Consider the following 12653-nt stretch of genomic DNA (forward strand, 5'->3'; position numbering starts at 1 on the left):
CAGCAGTGATGGTGCTCACAGGAATGCCACACAGAACCTGGAAATCACAGCCTGTCTGCGGCTGTGTCCAACAGGGGACGACGACATGTCGAGGGCAGTTGAGATTGTCATGCTTCATTGAGACAAAGGCTCAAAGGTGTGAGCTAGCCCTGGGTTCTAGAATGACTGACGTGGTCGGTGGAGCTTGAGTGATTTGCCTGAAATATGGACACCGCTGGTTAGTTCACGGGGTTCAAGCTAGAGTCATCCAAGGGGAGAGAAGGTCAGCTGAGGGAGGGGTTGCCTCCGTCAGCTTGCCTCATAGGCAGGTTTGTGGTGAGTTTTGATTAATGAGTTAGGCAGCACACTATGCTTGGCAGCACCTTTGGGCTGGTAGTCATGGGTTGTATAAAGGAGCAAGCCATGGGAGCAAACCTGCAGCCCGGGTTCCTCCATGGGCTTTACTTTAGTTGCTGCCGCCAGGGTCCTTCCCTGCTTGAGTTTCTGCCTTGGCTTCCTTCAAAGATGGGCTGTGATCAGGACATGCCAGAGAAATAAACCCTTTCTCCTCCCCCAAGTTGCCTTTGTGCCTGGTGTTTATCAGAGCTATAGAAGGCAAACTAGGACAGACAGACAGACAGACAGACAGACATGACACAATAGGCTCAGCTCTCAAGAAGCTGCTGGTGGGAGCAGCCTGGGGGAGTTAGCATGGAATCGTGTTTTGGTACGAAGGAAAAATGGCTTCAAAAGCTGCCCACATGTAAGGAGACAGGAGGTCATAAGAGCATAAGGAGACAGGAGGATAAGAGCAGAGGGCTGAAATTTCCAACACTATTAAAGAATAAACTCAATAGTGAAGTCCAAATTATTAAGAAACAGTTGTAGCTGGGCGTGGTGATACACACCTTTAGTCCCAGGACTGCGGAGGCCAAGGCAGGGAACTCTGTGAGTATAGAGTATAGGGCCAGCCTGGTCTAGATAGTGAATTCCAGGCTGTGTAGAGAGACCCTGTCTCAAAACAAAAAACAAAACAAAAAAAACCCAACAACAACAACGACAGAACACATATAAAAGAGTTGTAAAGCAGCAAGACAGAACAAGCAGCAAGCAAGAACATTATGACACTTTCCAAAGCTACGGCACCAACAAATTCACCAGAGTCCGGGGTCCCACTGAAGGCTATGAGAACATTTCTCTTCCCCAGAACCTCAGCTGTACCCTGCGCATGCAGCTGCTCTTGTCTACATATCGGTCACTTTTAGAATGTTTGGGAGAGTCACTGGAGAGGTGCCTTGGCGCTTAGAGCACTTGGTTTTCTTACAGAGGACCTTGGTTTTGCATCCCTCTTTAGCAACCACTAACTCCTAAAGCTCCCCAGGCAGACATGGACCTCAAAAGCCCTGTCCCAGGTCACAGTGGAATATTCTAGGGCCTAGTCTTGTTCAGGTCATGTGTGGGTATTCATGTGTTCACGGTTGTAAACTCCAAGTACTATCAAGAAAACAGCACTTGACAGCGCTCCGCCCATCTTCCCTCCTCCTTTCCCACAGTCCCTGGGCTTGGGGAGGGGCAGCATAATGCCCTGTTTCATTCTGCGTGCTCAGCTGTGACCTCTGTAGTGATAGGGCTTCCATGTTCATTTTGTGTCACTGTAACAAACACCCGGGATAAGTCAACAATAAAAGTCAAAGGTTTCTTCTGGTTCGTGGTCTTCAACACTTGGACCCATCGTGTGCTTGCTTGCTGCTTTGGGGTATTTGCATGGGGTTACCTCTAGTCAGGAATACATGGCAGGCAATGCCTACTCCTTGTGTGACGGTAGAAAGGCTGAGAGAGAAGCAAGCACTGGTCTCCAGGTGTTTCCTTCAAGGGACACTCCCAGTGACCTAATTTCCTTCTACTGGGCCTGACCTCTCAAAGGTCTTCCTTCTCTCAGAAGCACCACAGCCTGGCGGCTGCGCCTACATTAATGTGTGGCCTCGGGGGAACACTTATCCAAACTGTAGCAAGTCTGCAGGGCAAACTGATTTCTCAGAAGGGAAAATTGGCGTATGTTTGAGATCCACAGTGAAACGTGACATGTAAGAAACAAAGGAATTGAAACATGCATTTCGGCAAAAAAAAAAAAAAAAAAGGATAAAATCATACACACATTCACACACACACCATCCACTAAAAAACGGTGGCCATGTAGCCACGTGCTTTTTATTCTCTGAGGAATAAGCGAAGAACTCACGAATAGGTTCCAGTGAAGCAGTAACAATGGATACAGAAATAGCATGTACACCACAGCCCAGCCTGGGATGCCAAGACATAGCAAAGACATTTCGAAAGACAGACCCAGTCTCCGTAGCATCTTTGAGGGAACTGAGGATCCAGGAAATATCTGGGTGTGACTAAATCCAAGGAGCACAGAGGGAGCTTGCGTACCAAACAGTCACCCAGCTGTGTGGGACTCTTCATTTCCTCAGCTGCTGGCCCATCAACCTGTGAGGAAAACTGCTTCTTGGCAGCCCTGTGGCTTCAGAAGACCCTGCTCTTAAGGGTTCACAAAAGCATCTCCAGTGTTGCTTTTAAAAAGGGAAGAAAAAAAAGGTCCTATGTGATAGCCAAAGAAAAGTTAATTCACAGAGTTCTCTCCTTTCTCAGAAACATGATTCCGGTGACCGAGTTCCGGCAGTTCTCCGAGCAGCAGCCCGCCTTCCGGGTGCTGAAGCCGTGGTGGGATGTGTTCACGGATTACCTCTCGGTGGCCATGCTGATGATCGGAGTGTTTGGATGTACTTTACAGGTAAGTGCCCGACCCATGGAGGACTGATATCCGAGCAGTGCGGCTTAAGATCTACCTCTTCTGGACTGACAATGCATCTTACTGGTGGGACGTGCCGAGAACACGTGAGGCCCTGGGTTCAATCTCCAGCATTGTATAGGGTGGGGGTGGGCAGTGCACGGAGGAGAGAGGAGAGCTGGCTGTATGGCAGGGGCATTGCATTAAACAGTCTCACACCCGGGCGTGGTGGCACACACCTTTAATCCCAGCACCCGGGAGGCAGAGGCAGGCGAATTTCTGAGTTGTACACCAGCCTGGTCTACAGAGTGAGTTCCAGGACAGCCAGGGCTACACAGAGAAATCCTGTCTCAAAAAACCAAAAAAAAAAAAAAAAAAAAAAAGCATTAAGCAGTCTTCTCTATCTGTATGTGGTGCTGGAAATCATGACAGGGAGCCTGAAAACTCATTTGCTAAACTTCCTTGTTAAGATGGTGCTGTGCGGCCGGGCGTGGTGGCACACGCCTTTAATCCCAGCACTTGGGAGGCAGAGGCAGGTGGATTTCTGAGTTCGAGGCCAGCCTGGTCTACAAAGTGAGTTCCAGGACAGCCAGGGCTATACAGAGAAACCCTGTCTCAAAAAAACCAAAAAAAAAAAAAAAAAAAAAAAGATGGTGCTGTGCCTTTAATCCCAGCACTTGGGAGGTAGAGGCAGGCAGATTTCTGAGTTCGAGCGAGGCCAGCCTGGTCTACAAAGAGAGTTCCAGGACAGCCAGGGCTATACAGAAAAACCCTGTCTCAAAAACAAACAAACAAACAAACCAACAAACAAAAACAGATGGTGCTGAGCTTAGAGGAATTCAGAGAAGCCACTTATTCAAGTGATGGTTGATGCCATTAACATCAAAACAGGCTCCTCGTCTATCATTACCTTCACACTGAAGTGTGCCACCTCCGTCGTCCAACACAGCTCTTAGCCTTTCTTTGCCTCTCCCGCCTGAGCCGAAGTTTTTCTGATATTTTGGTGAGATGCCAAGATGTACTCAGTGTTTAGTACTGAATTAAAATGTAACTCGATCACAAATGCATTCTGTATCGAAGTCATGTGTACATATATCAAATCCAGATAGACATTCACACCTGTGACTGTGCCAGGCACCACACTTGAAGGACCTAGGGACTGTCTGTAGCTAATGGCTGAGGGGAACTAAGCTGTCAGGCAAGCAGACAAGACTTAGCGTGATGCCAGTTCCACAGAAGTGCAGAGGAACGAGAAGAAGGTAACCGTCCCATTAAAAACTGGAGGATGGACTAAGTAGAGGGTGGGGGCTGGAGTGGAGGGAGAAGGTACTGGGAGAGGAGAGGAATCTAAACAAGAAAAAGAACACAGCATTGCTGGGAAACTCTCAGATCGGATGTCATCAGGGTAGACGTCAGCACAGTGCTTCTAAGTGCAATCACCCAGGGAGAAGGTGCTGAGGGGAAAGATGTCAGGAGCGGCACCTAAGAGCTCTTGGAGGAGAGACAGGAGCTGTAAGGTCAGGAGAACAGGAGGGGCCCATGCTCAGGGAAGCTGTGGGTAACAACAGTGGGCAACTCTCCACTAACTCACCAAGGAGAGAAAGGAACATCTGGACTTGTAGAAATCTTAGTGGCAGGGTTGGATTGATAGCTCAGCAGTTAAGAGCATTGGCTGCACTTCCAGAGGTCCTAAGTTCAATTCCCAGCAACTGCATGGTGACTCACAACCATCTGTAACTCGGGATCCAATGCTTTCTTCTGGCATTCAGGTGTACAAGCAATTAGAGCACTCATATACATAAGATGAATACATCTTTAAAGAAAGAAAAAGAAAGCTCGGTTTCAGTGGTCGGATGAGTGCACGGAAGTTAGAGGCTGGGGTGGGTGGAACCTTCAGGGAGAACACCTGGAGGAAGTTGCCTGCCTGTCAGCCTTCTGAACGCTTCACCCCTGTGATGAGCTCATTCCTTCCTCTTGCCAGCTCTAAGATGGGAGCTGTTCTTATCCTGGGCACACGGAGGTTAAAGGTTGCCCAGTGGGTAGGAAAGCCCTTGTTTTAACCGAAGCCATTTGGATCCGGAGTCTTTGTTCCTAGTCCCTGATATCACACTTGCTGGGCTTCATTGAAGCCATAAACACATTTTGCTACCTAGCCTGGTGGAATTCAGCACTGGAATTGGAAACTGGAACCAGGCAGAGCAGAATCAATGTGCTCCTCATCAATAAAATGAGTTTCGGGCTAGCCTGAGCTACATGAAACCCAGTTTAAAAAAAAAAAAATGCTCCCCTCCTCCACACTCACTCAGAAAAGAATACCATAAAGAAGCTAACATCTAAACCAGAGGGGAAAATATAGATTTATTCATACATAGAATAACTGTTGAATAACACGCCGCCGTATACCGGGTTCTGTTCTACTAAGAATTACCAACGAAGGAAGTAAAAAATAAAAGAGAAAAAGCCCCAGGCTGGCAAGGCAGCTCAGCACACAAAGGCACTTGCTAGCAAGCTGGACCACTGGACTCGGATTCTAAGAACCCTCATGGTGGAGGGAGAGTAGTGATTCCAGAAGACTGTCCTGTGACTGCAGGTCGTACCAGAGCACACACGCTAAAAAAGAAAAGCAATGTTACAAACAGCGTGAGGTCTCCCAAACTCTACAGGGAAAGGAAGGAAGACAGTAAGTAAAACCAGTGAGTAAATTGTACACTGGGGGACAGAACCACTCCAAGACCTCCAGTGTTCAGAAAGGACGTGGCCAATGTGGATGCTTCAATTACACAGATCTTATCAGCCACCGTGGGTCTCTTCTTCATTCCCTGTTACATCGAGGCTTCTCTTGGGGCTGACAATCTATCCAGATCCCCACTCCTGATGCTCCGAAGCCACAGGTTACGGGAAGGCAAGTGCCGAGATGCCCCCACGGCCACCCTAAAAGCCAAGACAATTACTAAGTGACTAATATCACACTACTCAGCACGGAGAGCAATTTAAAAATGTATGAATCAATTATTTCTAGAAACTTCCATTTAATATTTTAGGACCATAATCGACTGTGGGCAACCAAAACCGCAGGCATTGAAATGGTGGATAAAAGGGAACTCTTGGAAAACTTAGAATGCAAGAAAGGCAATAGAAAAAAGAAAACTAAGGTACTCAGGTGGGAGGAGACTTCAGAGTAAGTCTGGAAGTGTGGCTTTGGTCCAAGGGGTTGTGGATGGACTGGAACAGGCCACGTGGCTGGAGCACTCCCGGCTAAAAGCTAAAACAAGGCTGTAGGGACATGGGGCGCTAGGCCCTTCACTTCTGGCAGTTTTATGACTTCTCTTCATCCTTCCATTCCCCTGGAGACTGGGTACAGGGAGGGTTTTAACTCGGTTACCAGGCGCCATTGCTTATGATTTAAGTCAGCGCTGATTGGCTGGCTTTGTCTGGGCAACGATTGCCTGGTCACTAGCCATGGAGATGGACTTCTGAAATTTGGGGAAGCATTTGTGTGTAAGCATGCCCCTTGTGTCTGCTGGCTACCAAGAGGTACAGTTTCCGTTCTGTCCTATATGTCTGACAAGATGGTGGGGAGAAGTATGCAGAAAGCCGAGTGGACCACTCCACCTGCAGCGGAGAAGATTCCCCCCAAAGGGCAAAGCGCGGTGCAGCCGTGCGCGCTCGCAGCTGCTCTAGCACTGTCAGGGATCCGGGTGCCGTGTGGGGTTAATGTCTTATAAGTTTGGATACAAGGTAAACCCCTGATTGTGACCCAAGCAAACAAGGGTTTCCCTGACATGTTAAAGGTTAAGCTGGCTCCTGAGCTGCAGCAGCAACCAGGCCATGTAGAGCTTGGTCAACGTCTGGAAGGTGACTTTGCTCAAATGAGACAGGACCCACATGAGACCATTCTGAGCAGAGGGATTTCACGAAGTGGCTTGCTTATTTATTTATTTATTTATTTATTTATTTATTTATTTGGGTCCTTTCAAGACAGGGCTTTACTATATAACTCTAGCTGCTCTGGAACTTGCTCTGTACACCAAGCTGGCTTTGAACTCAAAGAGCTCCACCTGCCTCTGCCTCCTGAGTGCTAGGATTGAAGGCGTGCACCACCACACCCCATGTGGTGGTATTTTAACTAGACCACTGCAGCTGTGGAAAACCAGTGAGGCCAGACAAAATGGTGTGCTTACAATCTCAGCACCCAGGAGGCAGAAGGACCAGGAGCCCAAGTAGCATGGTCCAGTCTAGCCTGAGCTACATAGTGAGAGTCTGTCTCGTAAATTAGGTACCGGCTGTGCAGCTTCCATTTGTCTAGATATAACTCCCAGGAGAGAGGGGGAATGAGGCACTTTCACATGGGAGACAGAGGGAATGTACAGTACAAATGCAAAGGACCAGAACATCTATGGCTTGGTTGCTGGGAAAGCCAGTAATCTGGTGCCTCGAACCAGGTTGGAAACAGCAGTCATGGATGTATTTAGGGAAGCGCACCAAGAGTCTCTGGATGATTGGATGCTAAAACTGAGAGAAAAAGCAATGGCATTGTCTCTGAGTTTTTAGACCTAGCATGTTAGGCTTGACCACTCAGATATTGTGATATTGAGTGCTTAGGTAGCAGGGAACACTGACACCGGAAGGAAGGGCACAGTGGGTCTAGTAGAGGACACACCCTTGACTGACTGGGGCAGGACCCCTCTTGGCTGGGAGCATCTCCTACCAGAAGGGAACAATAAAGCTTTTGTTTGGAAGGGGCACTAGAAGATGAGTCTTCGTAGCTTAGTTTCCCCGTGGTATAGAAGGAGACATGTCTGCAGAGAGACATGTTTGTGGACAGCAGGAAATGGTACCAAAGGAAGTAGTGTCATGTGGGCTTTAAGAAAGGGAACAGATTAGCAATGGCCACTAGATGAAGGTGCTTGGGTCAGCAGGAAGCCTGCATGTTTCCTCTTGAATGTGTAAAGCTCTGATACTGGGCAGGAACTCCCCAACAGTCCCATATTCCAGGGCTTGGCAGGCTGAGCAAGGGAGGCCTGGGAAGTCAGCCCCGGTGTCTGCAGTGCGGCTGCAGATTATCTCATTGGGCAGAATGCTGGTCTAGCAGGCGCAAAGCTGTGGGTTCCATCCCCAACACCCCGTAAACCTGGCGTGCAGGTACACAATTTTCACCCGAGCACTTGGAAGGTAGAGGCAGAAGGATTAGAAATTCTAGGTCATTCAAGATTATGTAACAAGTACAAGGGCAGCCTGGGCTGTAGGAGAACCTTCCTCAATAAAGAAAATAGAGGTAGTGTGTCTAGTGGGTGTCACTCAGGAGGGATGTCTGAAGAGACTGGGGGGGAGGGGCAGAATGTCAAGCACACATTAAGCTTCCTTGTTGTTACATCATTAGAGTCATGTGTCTGCAGCACTCCCTGTCTCTGTGGTGTGGAAGCCATTGGAGGACCCCCAGGACCACCCACCCTGCTTTCATGATTCACATCAGATAGTCTAACCACCCTCGACCTCTCCTACATGCTGTTCCACCTTTACAGCCCTTGAGAAGGAATCCGATGCCAGCGGTCTAGATACAGAAAGTGTAGTCTAAGATACTACAGTTCCGAGAAGTGAGAACACTGTATCAAGTCACCAAGTCTGCAGGGCTCTGAACTCAGGCTGGACAGGGAGTCCAGTTCACAGGCATCTGCATGACAGCAATGGTCAGGCACCGTGTGGGGCGCTAGACACGGAATAGAACATACATCACAGCCCTAAACCCCAGTGTCAGTAGTCTGAAGAGCTTGAGAATCAAATGCCGTTTTGGGGCGTGCACCTCACTGTCTCATGAGAATATTCACGGTGGTGCTGGCGTCTCAGTCACTGGGAGTTAGGAACCTGCAGAGAAGATGAATGAGCAAGGGAATTCTCAAACAATGGGAATGGAAATAAATATCAACCTAAGCAGAAGACAGTGTGAATATTTAACAAGCTCTCCCAGAACCCACAGTGATAGGCTTGGAGGCCGTTTGAGGGCAGAGTTGGAAAGAGTCTGAATCCTGTTTGTGGCACCCAGTAGAAGAGTTCCCTTAGTTAGACTGCTAAGTGCACTGCCGTAGAGTATCATGTAAAGAGACAACCTGTGCTAGAATCCAAATGGACTTTCATTACTTCCCAGAATGAGCCTGAAGCAAGACCAAATCCTGTTTTTCAGACACGGATTTGGAAGGATAGAAGTTGGGGCAGCTTGTCCTAAAGCTAAGGGGTGCGTACAGGCAGCAGCAGACCAGCTAACGCCCTCTCTCTCTAGCCTAGTGGTCCTCGACCTCCCTAATGTTGCGACCCAGCAATACAGTTCCTCGTGTTGTGGAACCCATGCAATTCCCAACCATGAAACTATCTCGTTGCTACTTCATAACTGTAATTTTGCTACTGTTATGAATCATAATGTAAACATGTGATATGTGACTCCTCAAAGGGACTGCACCCAACAGGTTGAGAACCATTGGTGTAGCCTCCACCCCTCACGCACACACTGTTGTAGACTATAGGGGCAGAGGGTGCACACACCCAGACTTTAGTGTATAAAACTATATTAAAAACAAGTGCAGAGAGATAATGGGGATATAAGGGTAGTGGGGGGATATGAAGTCACAGAATGTCAACCATACAGATTCAGTTTATCTAAAGCTGCTCACCGTTGCCTGCTACAAGATAATAGCTTCTCCATTAAAGAAACAAGGGAGGGAAAACTGCTATAAATTATTAAAGAACAATTTAAACACACCCCGGAGTCACACTGCAGTGGACATACTGTTCCTTGAGAAAGGAGTGTAAGCTCCTGCTTGGGCTCTGCTGCAGAAACCCTCTGAAGCTGGCCTAGTGACTGATAGCTCCTGAGATACAAAGAACTCTCTGTGAGGCTCACATTCCTTTCGCATCACCGCAGCAATATTAAAACTCCTAAAGTATGCTTTATGCCTTGATATTCCTCTTAGTAAAGGAGAGTGCAGTCATTCTTAGACCTTAGCTACCAAGCAAGTTTGTTCCTAGGTTTGAAAACTACAGTAGCCGGGCCACTGATCGGTGATGGATCACTAACCCAGCAGCCTAAGTGCCTTGAACACCACCTCCTCTGTGGCGGGTCACGCTTGCTTGTCTCTCGCTACAATGTACCTTTCATATGGTGCAACACAGTGCCGCTTTGAAATCACTGGGGGGAAGTCATTATCTATAAAAGGGGAATCGGTTAGGCTCTTACCCCAAAATGCAAAAGTTAGCACCAACTTTCTTGTCTTACTCATCCGACAAATATTTATTCATTTCTAAGCAAGTGGCTATTTCAAAACTACGGTGGCAGGAAAAAAAAAAAAAAAAAACTATGTTTAAAGAGCATTCCTTACGTGACACCAGGCCACAGAAGAAACAAGTATCAATTCTTCATAAGCCAAGAGAGCCTAGAAGTGTGCATATCCTATTCCCAGACAGCTACGCACCCTCAAGGACCCACAGAGTAAACACCCAGCCTTGTGCTATAAACAGCGCTATTCAAAAACTCAACATACTCTATAAAACAGACCAAATCCTGAAAGGTCAACACGCTACTTCCTGGAAAAATCAGATTGTTTTAGATTTCTGCTCAGTGACTCCAGGTTATCTTATTATAACCAAATCCACAACAGCCTACAGGCAGCAGCCTGCTACAAATATAGAGTGAGCAGTTAAGAACCAGAAACAGGAACTGGGGGGATGCAAGGTCCCTGGAAGCCCTGGGGACCTGCCCTGTGATTGTTACAAAGGAAAAATATTTCCTGCTTTCTGAGTGGGGTGGGAGCCACAAGAGAATTATTTCAATGACTTGGGATGATTTATAAAAAAAAAAAATTTCTTGGTGGGTTTAGTCCAAGCACTGGGGTAAACTGGCCAACAGGTTCGTGTATTAATTTACACAGCTGAGCTTGTTGAAGGGCATATTGATTTCTGGTGCACATGGAAAATTCTCTACTTCTCTGTGGAACCATGGCAGATAGCTTTGGTGAGAATGCTCACAGGCAGCATACAGAGAGTCCAGGCAAAAAATCATAAACTCTGGAGTGATGTCAGAGGCTTCATTGGCGTGGTGGCCTCTGGATTTCACTTCTGCTATAGGTGGAGCCCAGAAGTCCTTACAGGGCCTTCATTTAAAGTGAAATTCAATATTCTGGGGAGATGGTGGAGGCACCAGTGAGCAGGTTGAAGATAAGACCTCGTTGGACGTGGCTCAGTGGTGGCTCGGGCTAGGATCACATAGGAGCTAAGGCAGGTGGAATACCATTAACTTGATACTAGCCTAGACTACATCCATACCAGCCTGGGCTATGTCCAGGCCAGGCGGGGTTCCTGAGAACCTCTCACCAAGATATAAAGTTTCTCTGTACATGCTGCATCTGTGTTACCATGGTACCCGGGGACTTGAGGAGTGTTGAGTAAAAATCATTTCGGCTGTGAAATCAGTACTGCAAGCAGGTCTCATCTGCCGTGGCAGTGGGGAGCTCTGTCATTGGGCTTTATTCAAGCGTCCTCTTGCCTGGGACTTTGCTTCTCTTGTTCTGTCGAGGTGACTATTTAAAGTGCAGTGCGTTCCTGGCACCAAAAGTAATGTGTGAGTCACCTTTTGCCCCTCTCTCGCGAGTTTGGGCAAGAATTGGGGGCTATCCCAACCTCTGACAGCATCCATTGCTGAACAGTGAGTGGAGACACCACCCTTCCCTTCCCTGTTATGGATTGATATGCTTTGTCATGCTTCTTCTCAACTTCTTTTCCCTCAGATCACAATGTACACTGACAGAACACTATGCTTTTTCTCCATGTGGGACCAAGGAGACTCATCACGTGATTAGTCTCTACCGCTGTTTTCGTGTGTGTAAATCCTTCAAAGCTAATATTTAAAGGTCTGGATCAGCCGGGTGTAGTGGTGCACGCCTGTCGGTCCAGCACTTGGGAGACAGAGATGGGAGGACTGGTACAAGCCGCAAGCTGGCCTGGGCTCCCTAGTGAGGGATGGATGGCAAGTAAAAGGAAGATTGGAGGAGAGGGGGTTGTTTGCTATAGCACGGGAGGAGGTACCCTTTTTATTTATTTCTCCTCAAGATGGTGTGAGATCCCTGTCTTCTCATATCAGATCCACTCTTCCTCATCACTGGGACCATGCTCCTCCATGTTCTCCATCTCCCAACCCTCCAACCCCCAAACCCTAGTGACTCTTGTATCCACCCCCCTCAGGAATCAGAGGTCCTGCAGTGCCGAGGCACTTTAGTTGACAGCTTGGAATTTTCTCGCTTGTCTGAAGCGTTTCATCCCCTACGATGCATGAGGCTGCTGCTTCCTGTTTCGCTTTCTTTGCTGAAACCATATATTTTATTATATGCATTTTATAAGTCCCATCCTTTGGAATACCTAGCATTCATATGTGATGTGATACATGGCATTGCATGGTTCCAGACGGGCTAAGAATAACACTCAGGCTCCTGTTCTCTGTCAAACACTGGCGAGTGGGGTAAAAGCAATTCACCCATCATCCCTAGGGCCAGGGTCTCACTGCACACAATCATACGTAGGAGTCAGGCATGGCTGACTCTGTAATCCCAGCACTGGGAAAGCTGAGACAAGGGATGAGAGTTCAAGAGCAGCCTTGGACACCGAGACTGTCAGGGCCAACCTGGACTATATGAGAACCTGTCTCAGAAACAAGATTAAATGAATGTATTGATTAATTGCTTAATTTTAATTAATTAAGCGTACCAGCTGGAAAGATACATACCAACTAAAAAGCTTAAAGGGAAAAGGGTGCTATTGAAAAGCAAAGGAGAAGGTGGATCCTAGGAAAAAGCCAGTCAGCAACAGGAAATAAGCCAGCCAGCAACAGGAAATAAGCCAGCCA

The 12653-nt window shown here is 47.7% G+C and overlaps 1 protein-coding gene across 2 annotated transcripts in view; it reads left to right on the plus strand.

Moving 5' to 3' along the window:
* The window catches only part of Lrrc8c (leucine rich repeat containing 8 VRAC subunit C), a 90674-nt gene that overhangs the window by 58322 nt on the left and 19699 nt on the right, over positions 1 to 12653 (plus strand). For both annotated transcript variants that reach the window (XM_029545256.1, XM_021210519.2), the window contains one exon: positions 2632 to 2773. In XM_029545256.1, coding sequence (XP_029401116.1) covers positions 2636 to 2773 — 138 coding nt within the window. In that variant the 5' untranslated portion in view covers positions 2632 to 2635. The remainder of the gene's footprint in view (positions 1 to 2631; positions 2774 to 12653) is intronic.

Source organism: Mus pahari, chromosome 13, assembly GCF_900095145.1.
Source record: "Mus pahari chromosome 13, PAHARI_EIJ_v1.1, whole genome shotgun sequence".
Classification (NCBI taxonomy): domain Eukaryota; kingdom Metazoa; phylum Chordata; class Mammalia; order Rodentia; family Muridae; genus Mus; species Mus pahari.